Source organism: Vigna radiata, chromosome 5, assembly GCF_000741045.1.
Source record: "Vigna radiata var. radiata cultivar VC1973A chromosome 5, Vradiata_ver6, whole genome shotgun sequence".
Lineage (NCBI taxonomy): Eukaryota > Viridiplantae > Streptophyta > Magnoliopsida > Fabales > Fabaceae > Vigna > Vigna radiata.
Window position 1 is genome coordinate 3,985,446 of NC_028355.1, and position 22,493 is coordinate 4,007,938.

The following is a 22,493-nucleotide window of genomic DNA, read 5'->3' on the forward strand; positions in this document are numbered from 1 at the left end:
AATATCGTTACACGAATATATTAATTATCATATTTTATTATATAAGTTTTATAAATAAGTACTACAAGTTTTAAATTTTATGCCTAATCCTCCACTACATTTGGCTGACAAATTTGTTCCCAACTCACCCAAACATATATGTTAGCATTTCCACTACTAACCGATAAGAAGGATTTTTGAGTTCTATCAACATTTTTGTGACTTACTTTTGAAAACGACAAGAAATATAATAGTAAACTTGATAGGACTACTTCCACTTCATCACAAAATTAATTTCCAAGGTATGCGAGTTTTTTTCATTGGTTTCCATCGCGGACAATGATATTTTGACAACATTTTTTGACAATTTTTTTGACAACGGGACACGTATCATCATTTTATTGGTCTATTTGAATTTATGTTTAAAAAATATTTAAAACGGACTAATCACAAACTGCCACGTATACGTTGTCAAAAAGTTATTAAAAAAGTGTTGTTAAAAGAAATCTTTCCTTCTATCGCCTAATACTTTAACACCAAGTTGACACTCAGAAAATTTATCAGTTTTAATAGATATGGTGTGGAAAATTAGAAGCTGTGCTTATCATATTATCTCATCAACATTAAAACTGATCAGCTTGCTGTTTGAAAGTTCACTTTTAAACAAGAAAAATATTCAAAGCTTATTAGGGTGTAATTTCTTTTTACTGCTATAACTTATATTTGCATGGTTAAATGAATTTTCAGTAATTCTAAAGTTATCCTAAATATGGAAATTGACAACTCCATAAACTCTGCTGATATTTATCATTTCTTGCTACATATCTGTCATAATCTTTGTTTTGAAGAAAAACCACTTTGAAATGTTTTTAATGCTGACTATAACAAAATATCTTTAGTCATTTTATACTGATAACTACGTAACGCAAATTAGACGACACTGTTTAGAAGGGTTAATTTTTGTGGCATATATGTATAATCCTTGCATACATAAAAATCTTATATGCCCTTTGTAATATTACTCATCATACAATTTATTAAGAAAATGATTTAATTGAGAATCAACTAATTAAAACTCTGACCTGTGCAATAATTAGTTTTCAATTATTGAAATTAAGTCTCTGTCTAGGAGATGTAAAGTTCCTTGTGTCTATAAAAGGAGATGCAAGGTTCATTGTTCTATATGCAATTCATCTAAACATATTTTGATGAAATTGCATTGTGACAAAAAGAACATGCCTTCATCAAACATCCCTCATATAGTGCTTCAATCTTCTTTAAGCCATCACAAAATGCCTGTGATTGGATTTGGCACTGCTTCAACATCTTCCACCATTGATACCAAAGAGGCAATGTTAGAAGCTATCAAAGTAGGTTACAGACACTTCGATACCGCTTCAATATATGGTTCTGAGCAATCTCTTGGAGAAGCCATAAATGAAGCACTTCAACTTAACCTCATAGCTTCCAGAGACGAACTCTTCATCACTTCCAAACTCTGGTGTACTGATAACTTTCCTCATCAAGTTCTTCCTGCTATCCACAAAACACTTCAGTAAGTATAAAATTTGTTGATTGGATTTGCATAAATTATTCTATATGAGAATAATTTTGGTTAGAGTAGTAATATATTACCAACTAATAATATTATTATCAAATATAGTATTAATATTTTTTCCTCTCTTGATTTCATAATTTTAGTAAGTTTTAATTAATAATAGATAAAATGGTAGAGTGTAATTTTGAATATTAAAGTCACGCAACTGGGCTATGTGGAGCCCAAAACTAATGCAGGTCTTTGAGGTTGGAATATCTGGATCTTTATTTAATTCATTGGCCCATTTCTGTGAAACCTGGAACTTGGGATTACCCTTATCCTGAAGAGGCCTTAACATCATTTGACTTAAAGGGCGTGTGGCAAGCAATGGAGGAGTGCCAAAAGCAAGGCCTTACAAAATTCATCGGAGTCAGCAATTTCAGTTGTCATAAACTTGAAAACCTCCTCTCTTTTGCTACCATTCCTCCTTCTGTCAATCAAGTAAGGCCATAAGTTCTATCAAGAGATATTTTTCTATTTTTGAAATGATAACTCCTCTTTTTGGTTATTTTATAAAACAGGTTGAGATGAATCCTACTTGGCAACAAAAAAAACTACGAGAATATTGTCAAGCCAAAGGAATAATCATAACTGCATACTCTCCTTTGGGGGCACCAGGGGCCTTGTGGGGTTCCAACTATGTTGTCGACAATGAATTACTCAAACAAATTGCAAAAGCTCATGGCAAATCTTTTGCTCAGGTAAAGATTTCATACTTCAACTCCATTTTTCTGTAAAGTGATGATAAGTGTTTCTAGATAAATACTACGTAGTATTACTGTGAAACACTCTTATCGTTTTTATTTTTTCAAGTTGTCTCGTTTAAGTTTACCTAAAAATACTAAGTATGTTTCATAATAAGTATATATGCTTGTCATGAACACATGTTTTATACGTGGTTAACTAACCTTAACGAGGTTCTTTATGATGATAGGTATCTCTTAGATGGTTGTATGAGATAGGAGTTACTATCGTGGTTAAGAGCTATAATAAAGAAAGAATGAAGCAAAATATTGAAATATTTGATTGGGCGCTCTCAAAAGATGACTATGATAAGATTGCACAAATCGAACAACATCAGTTGTGCAAGAATGGACCAGCAATATTCATTGAGAACCTTTATGATGGAGAAAATTAATGTTATACTATATATGAATGTTACTAATTTACAGCACTATGTCTCTTTCGCTGCTAAAATTTACTCTGGATATCATAAACTTTAGCTCTGATAAAAATTATATAAAGAGAAGGCCTGATAAAAGATGAAGTTCATAGGCGCATGGTAATAAATCTTTCTGTAAGAATACCTCTTTGTGTGAAAGTGGTAATCAATGAGAATCGGTTTCTTCCTTCAATCTTGTTCTTTCTTCATAGCTCTTAGTTCCAAATACTGTATCAATGATTTGATTCTGCTCTTTTACTCTTACTATGTAACTAAAAGAAATATGATATTGGTGACGTTTAAAATTATAATTTTTACCCGTTAAAAATCATCTCAAAGCAAAGTTTTTCACCTTTTATATATATATATTATAGTAGTTGTAATTTCATTTCTAGTTTCACTCGTGTTATCTTCAATTATATAAAGAATAAATAGAGGTTTAATGCTTTGAGAACCTTTCTTGAAATGAAATGTTATAGATGTAGTCTAAACAAATAAGCTGCATTTTAAAGAATAAATCACATTTAAAAGTGTTGCTTAAAATTGTTTAAAGACAATCACAACAATTAAAACTATTGAATAATCTTTATCTGAGTAATAGGTAATGACTAAAATAGGTAATCTTTATCTTCACCTCAATGTTTTGCGTACTGCGAAACATGAAGTTTAGATTCAATTCTTTTATTGGATAAAGTAAACAATGCAACAATGTTTTAAGTATTTTAGATGTTAAAGAAAACAACATTGTTCATACACGATTTTTCTTGCGGTTGACTCAAAAGCAATGACTTCGGTAAAGACACCTCAATGTTTTGAAACTTCTTTACTATTCTCTAGTAATGAAGAAATGGTTGAAAAATTTTCTTATCAAGAGATTGGTAGCAAGATCGAAGATTTATTGATATTAACTAATAAAGAAAAAGAAAAAAAATACAGTTATTGAGATTGGTGATGAAAATTGTGACATAATTAATCTTTAAATTAAAAAAATGATAAAATTAATAAAATTATAGGATAAAAAAATTAACAAAACTATAAAATCATAAAATAAATAAAACGTAACGAGAGGGAGGTGTATATGCAAAATGAAAAATTATATGAAGCAATTGCCTTTATTAAGTTCCGGATGTCAATAAAGGGCTTATTTTAGCCCAATAAATAGGTTGCGAGCAACAAAATCACAGAACCCGGTCCAATTCGTGTTTTAGTTGCTTCAAGAACCAGGGTTTGGCTCAGAAGCTGTGGAACCTGGTTTTGCTGCGCGGCGTGGTCGACAATCCGCAGCGAAAATGGTGAGAAAGAATCTCATTCGTTTACTGTTTATGCTAATTGGAACCATTCTTTATTCTGACATGTGCCGGAATTTTTTGTAGCCTTCTCACAAAACTTTCAGGATCAAGAAGAAGCTCGCGAAGAAGATGAGGCAGAACAGACCCATCCCTTACTGGATCCGCATGAGGACCGATAACACCATCAGGTTTCAACAACCTCAATCATTAACTTGTTCTAGAAGTTTTGTGACTCTCTCTCACTAAGTTTTTGTGATTCTGTGTATGGTCAGGTACAATGCTAAGCGCAGGCACTGGCGCCGCACTAAACTTGGATTTTAAGGTCGATGTAAACCTTCGACTCGAGATTCCTATTTTTGTTTTCTAGAATGTTACAAAGTATGTCGGAATGATGTAGCTTTGGTCATCTGGTCACACAAGTGTTTCCACAACCCTAGTTTTGTGTTCTTTTTTATATTTTTTGCTGTTAATGTGATACTTTAGTTTCTGTTTTTTGCTTTCGATAATCTTTATCTCTTTTTCTTTCATAGTTCGAAACTTGATTCTGGTATAATTCTTGAATGATGATTGATGGAATTTATACTTTGGAGGTTTAACCATGAATAATTTTTGAATGTAATTGAACTGCAATAACTTCTATAATATCATTCTAAAAGTTGTAAAGATTCTTATTTATCATGTGAGGATTTTTGCTTTATATGGGAGTAGTCATGAACTGAGTGAAAAACTTAGAAATCTTCTACTGTGCTCTTTGATTTTTTACTTAAACAGTTAGACATGTTTCGAGCAATGTTTTAGCATTTTATTTTTCATCTAAAGTTGTTGAATATGCGATCGTCATGAGAATGGAAAGATTCATTTCCATTGGAAAAAAAAATTACTTTGAAAATTTTCTTAGGGAGAGTTGAAAAGAATGAAAATAAAGAGGAAAATAGTAAAAATTAAGATTCTTTTAATTGAGATAAAGGGTGGGGAAAGTTTTTATCAGGTGTGATTGAAAAAAAGTTGGGTATACATTAATATATTTGAAAACAACTTTAAAATAATAATCAAATGTAAAATATAAATTTTCAAATTTATAAATAAAAATAAAAATAAAGAAAATAAATAATTATTATAATTTTTATATGTCTACGTTTTAAAATAATAATATATAAAATAAAATATTTCAGTTGATATTAAAATTTAAGTTAATCAATTTTATTTATTTATTATTTTTATATTTCTTTCAATTGTTTATTCACATAATAAATTAATGATAAAGGTTAAACTTCTAACTTAAGTATTAAATCCTAAAGAATTTATGCCGACCTTGTAATAGATTAAATTTTCATTTTAATTTGTTAAAACCACGAGTTATTTTAATTGATTAATTTTTCATTTTAATAAATTCAAATAGAAGAATTAAAAAAAAAGGCAAACAAAACATTAAATAATTTTTCAATTGATTAAAAATTGTATTTAAACAATTAAAATACGAATATCAAAACATAAATTTGACACTAAATGATTTTAATCTATTGATACATGAAGATCATAATTGCTTAAAGTTTTTTTTTGAAGTTATTTTTTATTTATTAATTTGATATTCTAATTAATTAAAATGTTTCTTGAAGTCTTACCAAACTAATTAAGAATCTTTTACTTGATTAAAAACAAATTTTAGTGAATTAGAATGATTTTTATTATTAAGAATAATTCTTTCTAATACAAGAGAGTTTCCTAAATACAAGATCAAGTTAAAGTGTATAAACTTATATATATAATCATCATTCTATGCATTAGAGACTATACAATAACACTCTACATCTTCAATATTCATGATAATTCTTCAAGTAATTTTAATAGATTTTTAAATATATTTGATCAAGAATATAAATAGTTAAATTCATCAAATGATGTGATTATGGATTTATAGGAAAAAAACGTTAGTTTTTTCCTCTTTTTTATTTTTTCCTCAAAAATTGTAACTTCATCCATTGCATGTAAATTTTTATAAATTCATTGGTATTTAATAACACTTTGAAACATCAAATAAGTAGAGTTCCACTTGTAGAAACATTTAGACGCAGTGCACTTCATGCAACAATGTCTCCAACAATATCTCCATTCTTTCCTTGAAGACATTGTTTAGATTTAGTCATTATATTTTCAAAACCCATATCATATTTGACGTTTTTTCTTAATTTAATCTAAAGCATCATCAAACACCATTAGTCCTTCTTAAACAATCAATTTTAATTTGTAATGCAGCATTAATCCTTTTTAAATAATCACTTTTAAATTGTGTTCACAACAATATAGACATTAAAAAGCTCACCATCACAAGTCAACAAAATTTACAAAATTACCTTACTTTTTAAAATCTTTTGCAACATTATTATAAGCATTATCCAAAATGATATCAATTCCCAAATCGTGCAAAATGTATTTATCTTTTTTAGATAACTTAAATCCTGTGTGAAGTATCACAAAAGTTAATAATCTTGCCAGTTTACTTCTAATTTGAATTAATGTAATGTGTTGTCAAACTTATATAACTCGTAGTGTAAGATGTCCAGAAATAAGAAGTTACGAAAATCCTACTAGTAATGGTATTTAACTCTTCTTTGATTGTGTTTTTTTTTTATCATAAATATTCTCAATATATTACTCGTAATAGTATTCTTACAAAGTAAAGCCACATTGGGATTTAAATATTTTATAACCATTACACCTTACCTTCTCTTTTCCATCTTCACACATATAGAGTTAAAAATTTTCCATAATAAAATATTATAAACTTATCAATTTTCTTATTATATATATATATATATATATATATATATATATATATATTACTTTTTAATTTTATTCCAACAGAATTTGAAGAATAAAAGATGAATGAAAGAAAGATTTTAGTTAAGGGTGAGATGGAAGGCATGTGGAAATTACAGGAATTAGAAATGTGGCGTTTGTTCCAAAATAATGGGTGGAAATTTTGAAGAGGGTAAGAATATCGAGAATATTGGTAAGCCACAAGAAGAAGAGTAAGAAACAGGTGCATGAAAGTGGTCAACGATTGTAGCATTACACGGAGAATCACAGGTACCCCTCTGTTGTGTCTTGGACATTACACTATAAAAGGATAGGGAAACAATGGCAACGGTTGCTGTCTCACCTTGGGGTAGCTTACGTATATATTTAAAGCATCTCTCTTTTGTTCTGTCTGGCTTCTTCGTTCACAGTTTCTTTCTACCTGCCTATGGTCAGCTAGATAGGGGACTGAGAGCGGCTAAAGAAGACAGATAAATAAAATTTCAAAAAAATAAAATTAATAAGAAAGAAAGAAGCCATATTTTTTAAGGCTTTCTTTCTTTCATCATGGCCTCTGACATCTCGTTTGAGGATCTCAAGAACAATGTTGATCTTGTCAGTATAATACTTACTATAACACAAATTCATTTTTTTACACTTTGTATTAATTGCACTTCCTTTTCCATCTCACTGTGTAGGAAAAGATTCCAGTTGAAGAGGTCTTTGTGCAGCTTAAATGTACCAGACAGGGTCTAACATCTGCAGAAGGACAGAAGAGGCTCCAGATTTTTGGTTACAATAAATTAGAAGAGAAAAAAGAGTGCAAGGTCCTTAAGTTTTTGGGTTTTATGTGGAATCCTCTATCATGGGTCATGGAGTGTGCAGCTATCATGGCCATTGTATTGGCCAATGGAGGGGTAATTACAATTCTCTGGAGTTTATTCTCTTCTGTAGTCAATTTGAAAAATGAAAACAATCGTCATTATGTCATACCATAACTATGCATTCATGTGTCAGGGCAAGCCACCGGATTGGCAAGATTTCACTGGTATTGTAGTGTTGCTTATCGTCAACTCAACCATCAGTTTCATTGAGGAAAACAATGCAGGCAATGCAGCAGCTGCTTTGATGGCTGGTCTTGCACCCAAAACCAAGGTAACAGCATTACATTTTCATGTTATTTGTTGGATGGAGAACTCATCTAAACTTGACAACGTTGTTTAGGTGTTGAGGGATGGAAAATGGGGTGAAGAAGATGCATCAATTTTGGTACCTGGAGATTTGATTAGCATCAAGTTGGGTGATATCGTCCCTGCCGATGCCCGTCTCTTGGAGGGAGATCCTCTCAAAATTGACCAAGCTGCTCTCACTGGTGAATCCTTGCCAGTCACAAGGAACCCTGGTGATGAAGTCTTCTCTGGTTCCACCTGCAAACAAGGCGAAATTGAAGCTGTTGTCATTGCCACCGGTGTCAACACTTTCTTTGGCAAGGCTGCTCATCTTGTGGACAGCACCAACAATGTCGGTCACTTTCAACAGGTATCATATCTTTAAGCTTTTGATCACGCACTTTAGACCTAAGATCTAGGGAATGAGTTCTTATTTGAAGTTTATCCAAATTTTGACTAACTTTTAGGATTTTCTTTTATTGCTTCAATTAGGTGTTGACATCTATTGGCAACTTTTGTATCTGCTCAATTGCTGTGGGGATGGTGATAGAGATCATTGTCATGTACCCCATCCAGCATAGGTCTTATAGAGATGGCATTGATAACTTATTGGTGCTTCTCATTGGTGGTATTCCAATTGCCATGCCTACTGTCTTGTCTGTGACCATGGCAATTGGGTCTCACCGTTTGTCCGAACAAGGAGCCATCACCAAGAGAATGACAGCCATTGAAGAAATGGCAGGGATGGATGTTCTTTGCAGTGACAAAACTGGAACTCTCACCCTTAATAAGCTTACTGTGGATAAGAACTTGATTGAGGTTAGTGACTATAGTAGATAGATGGCTTTACATTCCCAAAATATTATAACAAGATAATACTATTTATTGACAGGTTTTATACTCTTATTTTCTGAGATGCATGCTTTTCTATTCTCATTCCTATACTCAATGGTTTAAGACCAGAGGTATCTTGTGCTTACATAACAACATTAATAATGGATTCCTTGCAATACAGGTCTTTCCCAGGGGCATGGACAAGGACACCCTTGTCCTATATGCAGCTAGAGCTTCAAGGACTGAAAACCAGGATGCCATTGATTCATCAATTGTGGGAATGTTAAGTGACCCCAAGGAGGTATTATGATTCACACCCTCTTATATGTTAACATGAAATGAAAGCAAACTAAGTGGCTTAACAATGTAATTGGATTCTATTTTGACATCTCAGGCAAGAGCAGGAATCACCGAGGTGCATTTCTTGCCTTTTAATCCTGTGGACAAGCGCACTGCTATTACCTTCATTGACAGCAATGGTGACTGGCACAGAAGCAGCAAAGGTGCTCCTGAGCAAGTACGACTCTCTGTATAAGCACTACAATGTGAATTACAGTAAAATATTTATTCTTAAAATAAACAATGTTATCTGATTACCCATTTGTGTATATCAGATCATTGAACTCTGTGGCCTTAAAGGAGAGGTCTTGAAAAGGACACACAAGGTTATTGATGAATATGCTGACCGCGGTCTGCGTTCCTTAGGTGTTGCTCGCCAGGTTTGTAAAGGGTGAAAACATGAAAAGATAAATTATTAGACAGTTTTTGGTTTAGAGTTAGGATTTTCTCTAATAAAATCTGGTAGGAACCACAGACACAAGGTATTCCCGGACTGAACAATAATTTCTGATGTTAGAGGCCATGAATTCATTGATTAATAGAAATAAAAATGAGAAAAGTGTAACAAATGAAGTGCACTGTATTTGTTGGCAGAGTGTTCCAGAAAAGACGAAGGAGAGTGCTGGAGATCCATGGGAGTTTTTGGGTCTGCTACCTCTCTTTGATCCTCCAAGGCATGATAGTGCCGAGACCATTCGTCGTGCTATTGAACTTGGAGTCAATGTTAAAATGATCACCGGTGACCAACTTGCCATTGGCAAAGAAACCGGTCGCAGACTTGGAATGGGCACCAACATGTACCCTTCATCCTCCCTCCTTGGTGATTCCTCGGACGCAGCCCTCTCTTCAATCACAGTTGATGAACTCATTGAGAAGGCTGATGGATTTGCCGGAGTCTTCCCTGGTAAGGAATTAACGTTGTACTGAGCTTCTAAATTATGGTTATGCAGTGGCTATTTTTTTCAAACAGTTGTACATGTTTATTACATTCGTATGTGCAGAGCACAAGTACGAGATTGTAAAGAGGTTGCAGGACAGAAAGCACATTTGTGGCATGACAGGAGATGGTGTGAACGACGCACCAGCACTGAAGAAGGCAGACATCGGCATTGCGGTGGATGATGCAACAGACGCAGCAAGGAGTGCCTCTGATATTGTTCTGACCCAACCTGGACTCAGTGTGATCGTGAGCGCTGTGCTGACAAGCAGGGCCATTTTCCAGAGGATGAAGAACTACACAATCTACGCTGTTTCCATCACAATCCGCGTTGTGTTTGGGTTCTTGCTCGTTGCCTTAATATGGAAGTTCGACTTCTCTCCCTTCATGGTTCTCATCATAGCCATCTTGAACGACGGAACCATCATGACCATATCAAAAGACAGGGTGAAACCATCTCCTTTGCCTGATTCATGGAAACTTAACGAAATCTTTGCAACAGGAATCGTTCTTGGAGCATACATGGCCATCATGACGGCAGTCTTCTTCTACCTCGTTCATGACACTCATTTCTTCTCTGTAAGCAACAGCCCCAGTTTCAATTACATATTACATATTATAAATATAACAAATGTCCATAAACATAATCATCTGATGAAAGTGTGTTTACTCTTATTTCAGGATGTCTTTAAAATACGTTCAATTGCAGAAAGCGAGGAACAGCTTAACTCTGCTCTGTACCTTCAAGTGAGTATCGTTAGTCAGGCACTGATCTTTGTCACGAGATCAAGGGGCTGGTCATATCTGGAACGCCCTGGCGTGATGCTCATCGTTGCCTTCATTTGTGCCCAACTGGTTAGTTTCTTTCTGCAAAACTTGTTCTTTTGTATGTTTGAGTTTCCATGGAAGTGGTTTTAACTGGAAAGAGTTGAACTGAATTAGGTGGCCTCTGTGATTGCTGTGTATGCACATTGGGACTTTGCGAAAATCCATGGAGTTGGGTGGGAATGGGTTGGAGCAATCTGGGTCTACAGTATCATCACCTACATTCCTCTTGATATCCTCAAATTTCTCATCCGCATGGGGCTAACAAACTGTGCTTGCGACACCACGCACCCAAACAAGCCTTAGAACAAGTATTGAATCATTACCTCATTCTCCATTTTTTTCATTTATGCCATTTTTTCGGAGAAAAACCTGAAATGCACAGGTTCTCCAGTTCGATGGTGACATGTCAACCTCGTCTTATCCAGAACTACGTCTTAATAAACATTATTTTATATTTCAGAAAAAAAAAAAAAAAACATCTCTGTGTTTATCATCTATTTTTACCTTTCTTTTCTTATTTTCATATTCGCTTTCTATCGTATGCTACTTACCACATTTATCACTTTCTCTCTATCTTTTTGTTTTCATCTCCTCTCCATGCCAAAATTCATCCCATTTTCTCTTTCCTTTTGTTTTCCTCTTCACCAAAATTGTACGATTTTCCTTTTTAATTTAAAGTTGATTAAAGAACTATTTAGTTTGGAAACTTGATATAAAAGAATATGCAAACTGCCTATTATTTTTCTATTTTGTTGATTTTTTTAACATATTTTATAAAACATTTTTCGATTTTTTTTGTTTGTTTTTTGTAATTTTGGTTTAATAATTTTCTTTGTCTATAATTTTTTAAAATTTTGTTTCATTTTTTTAAATGTTATTAATTTTATTTTATTTTATTTTTAAAGATAGCCAATGTAATAGTTCAATAAATTTATGAATGATATTTGGCATTCGTTATTCATACTGTGTGTTATTCTATTAAGAAATCAACTTTGATCGAAAATATATTATTCGTCATTCACATGTTATAATTATTAATATCAATTTGATAGAAAAATACTATATTAACTAACTTCTCAAGAAAATAATACCAAATTAAAAATATTTAAAATATTGAAATGAAATTAAAAAATAAATCATCCTAATAATAACAACAAAAACATTACCAGACCTATCATTTTTAAACAAAATGTAGAACATCTCTATCTAATTTTTATTTTCAACTTTCAATTTTTTTTTCCTATTCTCATTCTCTAAACTAGTTTTTGAAAATTGTTGTATAGAGTAAACTTTGTTCGTTTTTTCTCAACCATCGATCAATGTGTATCGATCGGATTCACAAACAAGAAGAATTACGGTATGGGCGAAAAGGGAAGCCCAATGGGCCGTGGCCCAAAGCACAATGCACGGTCTTCAAGCCCCTGGAATTGCTTACCAGGCCCAAAAACCTGCCGAGGCAGCAAGGTCAAGTTTTATACTTAACTTGAATAGAATGATGCATTAACACCCAAAAGAAAATACCCACAGTTTGAAAACCCAAAACATTAATATATATACTATTATATTATTAAAATGGGTTGCCAAATTTTTTGTTTGAAAGAGGGTCAAAGTTTGACTTTTTTTTCTACTGTTAATTAACATTTGATGGTGATGCTTCGGTTGTTGGTTACAACACTGTGTGTAATATTGATTTGATGTTATAAAATTTTGCAGATATAGAGAGCTAGACATTCCGAGGAAGAAATGGGATCGGTTGTGAAGTTGAAAGGTGTTGACTTTGATACCATCCAACAATACTACACAGCGTAAAAATATTTCTATGGACGAAAAATCAGCCGATTTCATATTTTGTTAAAAAGATAAGCAAACTTAGGCCATTAGTGAAGGTGTAATCATATAGTTTAAAGAAAAGATGAATGAATGAATATGCTTTCACTCATCTATAACCTATTTTAGCCTTCTTTTTCTCCTATAATCCATCTTCCTGTTGGAAAAATTCACCGAACATAATAAAATAAATTTCTTTAAGATGTGTATATTCATTGTTGTTCCTATTACATCTAATATTTTCATATGGCTTAGGAGAGTTTCATATGATTTAGGAGTTAAGATCTATGGTAATTCAAATATTTTTTTTTTCTTTCCACATAATGAAGCATAATTGTAATAATATTATTCGAAAAACTTGGAATCATAATATTGATACATATTGTGGAGTTGATGAAGAGATTTTCGGATGAACCATCGATCTCTTAAGTCTTTTATTAAAAATGACTAATAATTTTCTTTAGACCTCAACTGAAAAACTTATATTTTTACCATACTCAATAATTTTTCATTCCTTAGAAGTCAAAATCTTAGACAATTTAATATATGTTACTATGTTTTGAAAGAGATGGTTTCTATGTTTTCTCGTCTTAGAAAAGGAAGTATTGCATTTTTTATACAGACCCTTGCAAAGGAAAACTAAAATGGAGGACCCTGCACACTAAAAAAAGTTGAGTACTTTGTTGAAAATTGACTATAAAACTCACTGACGTAAAATTACAGGACCAAGATTATCATTAACCCAAAAAATAATTAAAAATCTAAAAGAATAAAATATGTATTTTTAAAAATATAAAATACCTTCATAAACCTAAATTTAATGTAGATTAAATACTTCGATATATAAATTGTAACATAAACATGTTACAGTGAAACAATTTTATCTATAATGATTTTTGAAATAATTTATTTTAAAAAAACGGACTAGTGGAACTTAAACTCATAAGAACTTTCCTTTTTAATATAACTTCTACTACACAAATTTTTCTATACTTCTGTGAGTATATATAATAACGTGTGCGAAATTTCGATGTCTTGTGCATAAACTGTGTACAAATGTGTTTCGTAGATTACCTAAATCCTACCAAAATAAAACCTACTCCATATATTCAATATAATCCGAACCACTTGACAACTGCTTGGGCATTCGAAATTTTAAATAGTTCTCCTTCAACAAATATACAACAAGATTCAAATCTCAGCAAAATTTCTCCTCTAAATTGAACATTGTTAGAGCAGAACGCTACATTTTGGTTCAATGGCTTTCCAAGATCTCAACTCAGATGGAATTACTTCCTCGTTAAAGGAAAGCACAGCTTGTGCCATCAAATTACCTAGCCAAGCATGGTATAGCAATCCTCTTGAACCTAGCCCTCCAAATAACCAATACTTACAAGTGTGATTTCTGCCTATTATATCATTAATACAACCCAAAAGTGGAAGTGATCCAAGGGTGGTGAGTGGAGGCATTGCCCTCAGACCAGCTCTTGCTCCAGTGAAAACCCAATCCTTTATTCCAGGATAAATGGTAGATGCCTTTGGCAAAAGCTCCTCAAGAGCTTTCGAAGCTTCATCGCTCGAAACATTTGGTGATGAATTTACCGATTTCCATTCCCAAGTTGAGCCCAAATTCAGACTATGAGGCCCCTGAACGGCAATCCACGCATCTGATAAAATTGAGGGGGCCCTCTCGGGATAACCTCTGAAAGAAAATGCCAGAAAATTCTCAAATAAAAGCGATATGACATTGAAATAATCTCAAAAACATTGCAACATAGAGCTTTAAAACCTTACTTCGTATCATCATGCAATTCCAGTTCTGCAATCACACCCCTACATGTCCTCAAAGGAAGCCTCCCAGAAAGCTCAGGAAGCATGTTCACCTTGGCGCCAAGGCATACGATGACTGCATCATATTCCCCTAAGACAAAAGATATTATATTATACCATAGTTTTGAACATCAAAAGCTCTGCCAAAAGTATGGTCATTATTAGATAATTTAGCTTTTATGCTATTGTCATATTTTATATTTAAATATAGCTGGTGAAAAGGAAGATTCTCTACATTCCATTAGCTGATCTTGTAGAACAATTTCAAAAGTTTCTTGCTATTCAGTCATATGTTATGTCTATCTTATCCTTAAAAGGTATTTTTTGTCTTCCTCTTATTCGTCACGTATGTTTCCTTCCTAATGGATCATTGATTTTGGTGCCTCATTTTGAACCTATGACTTTTGTGTTCTTAAATTTTGTCTCACCTATATTTGTTATGAATGTGGATGACTCTCAATATCATTAGTAGGTATTGGATTTGTCTCCACATCTACTTTATCCTTTTCTGATGTTTACTATGTTCCTAATCTCACTTTGAATGGTTTTTAGACAATTATGTGACTTTGGTTACACAGTTTTGTTTTCTTCCACTAACGATTATGTGCAGGATCCTCAATCCGGAAGGTTAATTGAGACAGGCCATAGACAGTGGTGACTTTATAGTTATGTATGGATATATGTGTATATGTATATGTGTTTGCATGTATTAATTAAGATTAGTTTAGTCTTTATGCTATTGTATAATTTTTATATTTATATCTTTGTTGTGCCTTGTATCCTCAGACTCATCATTACTAATACCATAAACTCTATTCCACTTTTTTCCATGTATTTTCATCCTTATTTTTATTGATATCAGTCGTGACTTACAAGATAAAGCTATAAGCAAACAAAAGTGTTTCAAAGCCACTGGTAAGAAAATCATTTATCCTTTAAGCCTCTTTTCATATGTATTGACTAGTAGTTTACACATTGTAGTCAAAGCTAATGAGTCCAGAATTACCAATTCATATATTTTGACTTAGTTGAAATAAAGATCTTTGGAAAGACCTGAATCCAATATCATTTAAAAAGACTCATTATTTATGTAGCTAGATCTTCTTGAACAAAAATGCTAAATACAAATGTACCATTCACGTGATTTAAAAAAACAAAATGGAGACAGACAGGAATTGCAAAACTGTCAAGTTAACAAGCAAAGAGCAGCACACTAAATGAAACTACAACAGTTCATAGGAATGATAAGAAATAGATTTTAAGCCAAACTCAAACTCATAAAATTAGTTTGCAAGGTGAGGTTTGCATGCAATTATGTATTGCGAATTGATTTTATCTTTAGTTGATGTGAAACTTTTAACACACCCTCTCATGCCAAGATATATATATCTCGTGCGTGAGATTAGATACTAATGGATGATCCGATAGTGATCTGATAGCGGGTGGAATAACAAACCTAACAAACATCAAATTTTGCTAAGATCGACTCTAAATCATAACTCTAGTACCATATAAGAAGTTGATTTTAAGTCTAACTCAACTTCATAAAATTAGCTTGTAAAGTGAGATTTGCACTCATTTATGTATTGTGAATTAGACTTATCTCTAGTCAATGTGGAACTTCTAACAAATAACAAAGCATTATTACCTTCAAACTCAGAAAGCCTATCAACTGATCTTTTGTGCAATTTAAGCTGTTTCTGTGAAGAATCAAGACTTGATGATTCTTTCACCAAAATTTCACATCCTCGGAAAAGTGCCTGATAGCATTATCAAAATGGACGAAAGTAAACTTGTAGGAGGGAAAAAAAAAGCAAGACATAAACATTAAATAACGAAAAAATTTGCACTAATGATCCAAACCTGAAGATAGTGGCCAGAATTGATACTTAGAGCTTCAGGCATATAGAAAGCTGTGTTGAATGGTAAATATACACCAGGTAAAAGGCTTTGAGCCTCTCCATTGTTAAGTGTTTGTACTCTGCAGCTAGGAAGACAAGTCTTGACGTTCTAATCACATAAAGGTTACATCATTCATATCTGAAACCCAAGTCTAATAACCAATATTTCTGAAATTTATTAAATCAGAGAGGTTACATCATTCAATTTGATCATGTTCTTCATATCTGTTGCCGGTCTTAAGATGCCCCTGAAGTCAGCTGATCATCAGCAGTGTAAATCAACTTAAGATTCCAGAGGAGAGAGCAAAATGCATAAAAACAACACAGCAGAATCAAATATTTAAAAGAAGAATACATATTCAGTAGCTGAAAGGAAAAAAAAAAAAACTAAAGAACCTTTTGTGAGCTACAAAAGCTTCCATATTTTCAGTAGATTCTCCAGTTCTGTAATCTTTGGAGACACTAGCTTCTTCAGCAACTCTCAAAAGCTCCATGCTCTCTTTCCAACACTGTGCACCCTCCCAGAGAAGCTTAACTACATTACCATTCATCCATCAGCAGATTCCACAGACACCACATCATAACACAGCACAACCATGGAAAACAACAATCCAGTGTATCTACACTCCACAGTTAGACATTTCGAGAATAAAATGACAAACCTTTCGGGGAATAAGGATGAAGAAGACCTCCAGAAATTCCAGAAGCACCACCCCCAATGCCCACTTCATCGTATATATCAACTCTCAGATTCAACTCTTTAGGACTTTGCTGCAAATTATATTTCAACAAAAAAAAGACAATTATGACTCCATGAGCTCCTCTCCCATAAGAATATAGGAAAGAAAAATAAAATAAGTTTCACAAAACTATTTATCTTTTAGAAAAACTAATATCAGAAAGAAACTTAAATTCCTTTATTCATTTTTCACCATAGAAGTGATTATCAAACTTTTATTTAAACAAGTCCCAAGTTATGTTAATTCTTCTACAATGCAAGTGTCTAATAAGAAAATTATAAGGTGTTTTAATTTATTCTAATTGAGTCTCATTATCATCATGTTATATCATTTTTAACCAACTCAAACTATATTTAATAGTTTTATTCTAATGGTAAGAACCCACATTTTTCTAACTTTTTATTTCACTTTAATTTTTTTACAACCGAGAAGTTATTGAAAAATTAAAATGGGTACTCCAAAGATGGATGTTAGTATTGAAATATTACTTTTACATAGTCAAGAAATAGAATATGCATAAGATAAAGTTCTTAATTTCAAGACCTCAGTCACATAAGCTTATCAAGTCTTAAATTTAAGCAGTCTGTAATGGCTACCTTCAACAAATGCCAAACAACAGAGAGGCCAGCAAATCCTGCACCGAGCACTGCACACCTGAGGAAATTCTAATTACAAGTCAATATTTTAACCCAATATGTTCAGAAAGGGAAATGGATGTCTGTGCTTATTGATGAAAGAGACAACTGAAGCAAGAAGATGTACCTGAAAGTGTGGTGAGTTAGAGAACTATGACACCGAACTAAAGAAGGAGAAGGAGTAACAAAACGGACAAGGCTGAGTGTTGGAGACGTCGAACGGCACGGGGAAATCCTGCCACTAGGGTTCGGCAACACGTTGAGGTTCTTCATGTTGTCTCCGCAATTCGAATGCAAGGCCAAACTACATATATCTTATGCATCTTTCCTAATATTAGATTAAAAAGTAGTTCAAGGTGTTAAAAGAACTAGCTCGTAATTAGATAGTCTAGTATAAAAGAGTTTGGTACAATTAACTATTATAAAATAGGAAAATAATTATAAATTTGTAAATTTTAATTTAGTTAGAATTTTTATAATTATTTTTTTTATAAACTCAAAGTGTAAGTAATTTTTATGTAAAAACTTATTTCTTTTATTTTAATTTAAGTTTAATGATACTTTTATCTTATATTTGTGATAATGATTTAATACTTTTCTTTATTTATTTTTTATTTAATAATGTTCTTATATGAATTATTTTTATTTAATATTTTTTTTGAAACACACAATAAAATTTTAAAAAATCATAATATCTAAATTGTCTTATGTGAGAATATAAGTTCTCGATAATAATATCAAAAACTTGTTAGAACCGTTACAAATATCTGATTTATTTTATATTGGAACACAACTTCCACACAATGGCGTCACAAACTTATTAGAACAAAATGACAAGTACATCAGTCACATGTAATAAGTAATAAATATCGTTATCTCCACGAGAACTTATGCAACACATGACTACTTTTATAATTCATAACTCAAATAGATAATAAAGTTCAATTATATTTGGTATTTTATCAAACAATTGGTGTGCAATAAAATTATCAAGACTTTATTTCATGCATTCACAAACATCTCAATTCTATATTCATGTTAAAATTAACTCATAAATATATTCAAATCATATTCCTAATGACTTTGAGTCTATCATCATAACTCATCAAGTTTCATTCCTTGAATCCTCACGTAATGTTTCATCCATATATACACTATACAATTTGGTATTTAATTTTATTCTAGGTTCAAAAGATATTTTCCAACACCTCAAGAACCAATAATCAAGCCACAACAAGCATTAAGAATAAAAATAAATTACTAACTTAAATTGAATATATATATATATATATATATATATATATATATATATATATATTAAAAAACATAAATCTACACAAGAATTTTTTTCATTACATATAATCTTAACAAATGGGTCTAACTCTCCATGGCGGAGAATATAGGGTTTACAAATATAAGAGATATGGAAGAAATTGAAACAAAAGAGAAGAGGAAAGTTCTTTTTTCAAGAAGCCGAGCAGTTGTTCCAAGCTCCATTTGTGATTTCCATTTGCATCCACCTTTCCATTCGTAGCCCATCCTTCTTTCCAATCCCAAAAGGGGAAAAGACCTCCATCGATGAAGGAGATGATCCAAGGAGGAGTGGGAAAGCTTCCCAACACCCATGACAATCGCCAAAAGGATCTCACAAGCACCCAAAGTGTTTATCTATCATGAAAAATGAGGAACTAATCAAAACCCTCGCGAGAAGCATGATTAAATGCCATTTTTTGACACGTTAGTGCCGCTATCACTCAGTGTCATCTTAGTATCATTGCCATTAGTTAAAATGTGAAAAATTAACCTCTGTGAAGCCATGCTTCCTTGAAGTCTAGTTTGCTTTCCTTTCCTATAGTTGTTTTTTATTCACTTATGTAACACACTTAAAAGAGATATTAGAGGAAAACAAGCACAAAACAACTAAAAGATAAGAAAGATACAAAATCAAGATAAACTTGAAGATAAAATAAGGTAAGAGTTAGGAAGAGTTAACTTTGTTGACTAAAACACATAAATATTAACGTTATAAAAAACATGTAGGTTTTTGTAGTTGATATAGTGGTGACCTCAACTGGTGATGAAACACATCCTAAAGATTTGGAATAATTTTTTTCAACTATAAATAAATACCTTGAAAAATGTGTTTTTGGGGTAAAGGCCGGTAAATTCTTCGATTTTTTTATTAACAGAAAAAGGAATTGAAAGTAATCCAAAGAAAAGTGCAGTCGTAAATAACATGAGGAGTCCGAGTAATGTAAAGGAGGTATATAGATTGATAGGAAGAATGGCACATTGTCCAAATTCATGGAAATAAATGGAGATAAAGGTTTCATTATTCATAGTGTCTCAACAAAAATGAAAAGTTTTAATGGACTGAGGAATGTGAAAATGCATTCCTACAGCTCAAGGAGTATTTGGACTGACCTTCAATCCTATACAAGCCTATCGGAGAATAACCACTTTAGTTATACACGGTAATCGAGCGCACTATCAATTTAGCTCTGGTGCATAATATAGAGGACGAACAAAGACCAATTTATATCGCCAATAAGATCCTTCATGGGGTTAAAGGTCGGTATCCGATATTGGAAAAAGTTATTTTGGCTTTAGTAATAACAAGGGACTGGGAAATTATTTTCAAAGTCATGTGAAAGTTGTCATGATCAACCTCCTAATTAAACAAATACTGCAAAAATTGGATGTGTTAAGAAGAATGGTCAATGTACCTTGGGCTTTCCGGGGAATTGATATTTTATGGCCTATCCCGTAAGTTGCTCGATAGGTTAAGTTTCTCATCGTTGTTGTTGAATACTTCACTAAGTGGATTGAAGTTGAATCAATAGTTTTCATTACAATTTCCAAAGTTTGAAGCTTTCTTTGGAAGAATATTATTTGCAGGTTTGGGGTGTCACAATGTCTTATATTAGATGATGACACCTATTTTACATATTCTCAAGTTAGAAATATGTGTTTGGATTTGGGGATCAATCAACTCTTCTCTTCGGTGGAACATCCACAAATAAATAAACTTGATAAGGCTGCCATTTTCCATCAACACTACCATGGTTTGGAAACGAACTCCAACTATAAACATCAATTTTCTCCTCCAGAACTGACGGACGTTCACATTCACGCGCCTCTTATTGTATGTCAACCTCACCTTCAACTTGACCATCACAGTAAAGTTCTCTAGAGTTAGCTGAAGTTTTTAAGAGGTAAGGGAAGCTAATTTCGTTTTTCATATATATAGTAGGAAGTTTGAAATTTGTTATTGATGTGTTTAATATGGTTAATGATGACTTGGATATGATAAATTGAGTGAATAAGTGTTTATTGTGTTTTATGATGTGTGCTTGCATTTATATGTATGTATGTATGTTGCGTGAAGGCTTGTATGTTGAAATTGGTATGGTAGTAAATGCAAAAACTGTATTGGAGATGATATTAATGAAGAGAAAAGGTTGAGGTACTACTTGGTGGTTTAAATTGATGGGTTGATATGTCAAATTTTGAAATAATAAGTTTAAAGAGAAATCTAGTATAATTGGTTTAAGTTCTAAAATAGTTATATTATGAAGTTAGATTGAGAAAGAGCACTTGAGTTCATTTTTTTACTGTTTAGAGTGAAATTGGGTTTTTGATAGGTGAGTTTTTTTAGGGAATAGTGGTTTGAGAATATGGGGACTATTTTGATGTCATTTAGAACTTATGAGAACTGTCAAACCAGTAAAAATATGGAATATTATGCACAAGAGGATTATGAGGGTGGATTTGCATGATTTTAGGTCTAAAATTCTAGTGATATGCACTTACATTATACACTTTCTAGAAAGTAATGATTTGTAACGCAAACAGTGTAACCACAATGAAATCATAACATTATCAAGCATGGCACATTAATTTCACCATACAACACAACACTAATAATTAACAAAATCACATCATACAAACTATCATTAAGGTTGACTCTTCTTACCTTTTTAGTTTTGGACAATAACGAAATTGAAAACCAATGGACTAAGATTTCAGTCGCCTGTGTCTATATAGTGATGTATAAGTCCTTAAGATTGTAGTAGAAATTGCTGACAAAATCACGAACAATATTTCCTGAGGTATGTAGTTTTATTGTTCTTAAGAACTTATCAGCAGTGTATTGCGCAAACCCCTCAAGATACAATAGGAACTTCTCAGAAATTTCTAAGGATCTTAGAACTAGCAGAGAACTCTAAAAGGAGTAGAAAATATGCACAAGATATTTTTAGAAAAGAAATAAAGAAAGGATGAAACATAGAGGAAGGACAATGAAAGAAATGTTGTGTGTTTCAGAATGTAGGAAATGCTCTATTTATAGAGCATGAGGTAGCCCCTTAAGTGAGAAACTTGATCAAAGACCGTTGCCAACAATAGTGAATAATAAATAAATAAATGAAAATTGAACGTTGCACCAAAGAACTTTTTTTCAACAATAATGAATAATAAAAAATTGACCATTTGCACTTTTAAATTTTGTCAACGTTCAAATTCAACTTTTCTTTTGCAATAAATTATTATTTTATAACAGTTCAACCCTTAAAAGGTTGAACTCTGATACCAATTGTAAAAAAGTAGACAAAGATACACAAGATGGAAG

At 32.3% G+C, this 22,493-nt stretch overlaps 4 protein-coding genes across 5 annotated transcripts; 3 read left to right on the forward strand and 1 right to left on the reverse strand.

Annotated features, from left to right (window-relative positions):
• The first annotated feature begins 1,181 nt into the window (after positions 1-1,181).
• Positions 1,182-2,763, forward strand: LOC106760086 (NAD(P)H-dependent 6'-deoxychalcone synthase-like). The gene is made up of 4 exons (XM_014643519.2): positions 1,182-1,534; positions 1,774-2,017; positions 2,098-2,277; positions 2,511-2,763. The coding sequence occupies exons 1-4, from the start codon at positions 1,188-1,190 to the stop codon at positions 2,712-2,714; spliced, it is 975 nt and encodes a 324-aa protein (XP_014499005.2). The 5' UTR covers positions 1,182-1,187; the 3' UTR covers positions 2,715-2,763.
• A 1,112-nt stretch (positions 2,764-3,875) lies between these two features.
• LOC106761544 (60S ribosomal protein L39) lies at positions 3,876-4,577 on the forward strand. Its single transcript, XM_014645105.2, has 3 exons — positions 3,876-4,030; positions 4,112-4,215; positions 4,300-4,577. The coding sequence occupies exons 1-3, from the start codon at positions 4,028-4,030 to the stop codon at positions 4,346-4,348; spliced, it is 156 nt and encodes a 51-aa protein (XP_014500591.1). The 5' UTR covers positions 3,876-4,027; the 3' UTR covers positions 4,349-4,577.
• Positions 4,578-7,348: 2,771 nt separating this feature from the next.
• On the forward strand, positions 7,349-11,328 carry LOC106760761 (ATPase 8, plasma membrane-type). Of its 2 annotated transcripts, XM_022780482.1 has the most exons (12): positions 7,349-7,438; positions 7,522-7,740; positions 7,841-7,978; positions 8,048-8,362; positions 8,485-8,811; positions 9,008-9,127; positions 9,221-9,343; positions 9,441-9,545; positions 9,760-10,069; positions 10,167-10,681; positions 10,784-10,957; positions 11,045-11,328. In XM_022780482.1, exons 1-12 carry the CDS (start codon positions 7,391-7,393, stop codon positions 11,231-11,233), a joined length of 2,583 nt encoding a protein of 860 aa, XP_022636203.1. In that variant the 5' UTR covers positions 7,349-7,390; the 3' UTR covers positions 11,234-11,328. The 2 variants fall into 2 exon arrangements, with proteins under 2 accessions (XP_022636203.1, XP_022636202.1); XM_022780481.1 differs by having other exon boundaries at positions 10,167-10,957.
• A 2,544-nt stretch (positions 11,329-13,872) lies between these two features.
• Positions 13,873-18,186, reverse strand: LOC106759991. The gene is made up of 9 exons (XM_014643415.2): positions 17,991-18,186; positions 17,825-17,882; positions 17,151-17,259; positions 16,885-17,023; positions 16,685-16,736; positions 16,451-16,597; positions 16,236-16,347; positions 14,552-14,678; positions 13,873-14,459 (listed from the first exon to the last, which is right to left on the reverse strand). The coding sequence occupies exons 1-9, from the start codon at positions 18,134-18,136 to the stop codon at positions 13,988-13,990; spliced, it is 1,362 nt and encodes a 453-aa protein (XP_014498901.1). The 5' UTR covers positions 18,137-18,186; the 3' UTR covers positions 13,873-13,987.
• Positions 18,187-22,493: the final 4,307 nt, after the last annotated feature.

Excerpts from the sequence above, each read along its gene's own strand:
- LOC106760086 (XM_014643519.2), top strand. The coding sequence starts at position 1,188 with ATGAAATTGCATTGTGACAAAAAGAACATGCCTTCATCAAACATCCCT. Across the intron at positions 2,018-2,097 it reads TTCCTCCTTCTGTCAATCAA|GTTGAGATGAATCCTACTTG; the intron begins GTAAGGCCATAA and ends TTTATAAAACAG. Across the intron at positions 2,278-2,510 it reads ATGGCAAATCTTTTGCTCAG|GTATCTCTTAGATGGTTGTA; the intron begins GTAAAGATTTCA and ends TTATGATGATAG.
- LOC106761544 (XM_014645105.2), top strand. Across the intron at positions 4,216-4,299 it reads AGGACCGATAACACCATCAG|GTACAATGCTAAGCGCAGGC; the intron begins GTTTCAACAACC and ends GTGTATGGTCAG.
- LOC106760761 (XM_022780481.1), top strand. The coding sequence starts at position 7,391 with ATGGCCTCTGACATCTCGTTTGAGGATCTCAAGAACAATGTTGATCTT. Across the intron at positions 8,363-8,484 it reads ATGTCGGTCACTTTCAACAG|GTGTTGACATCTATTGGCAA; the intron begins GTATCATATCTT and ends TGCTTCAATTAG. Across the intron at positions 9,128-9,220 it reads TGTTAAGTGACCCCAAGGAG|GCAAGAGCAGGAATCACCGA; the intron begins GTATTATGATTC and ends TTGACATCTCAG.
- LOC106759991 (XM_014643415.2), bottom strand. The coding sequence starts at position 18,136 with ATGAAGAACCTCAACGTGTTGCCGAACCCTAGTGGCAGGATTTCCCCG. Across the intron at positions 14,679-16,235 it reads TAGGCTTTCTGAGTTTGAAG|GGGAATATGATGCAGTCATC; the intron begins GTAATAATGCTT and ends CTTTTGTCTTAG. Across the intron at positions 14,460-14,551 it reads GAATTGCATGATGATACGAA|AGGTTATCCCGAGAGGGCCC; the intron begins GTAAGGTTTTAA and ends ATTTTCTTTCAG.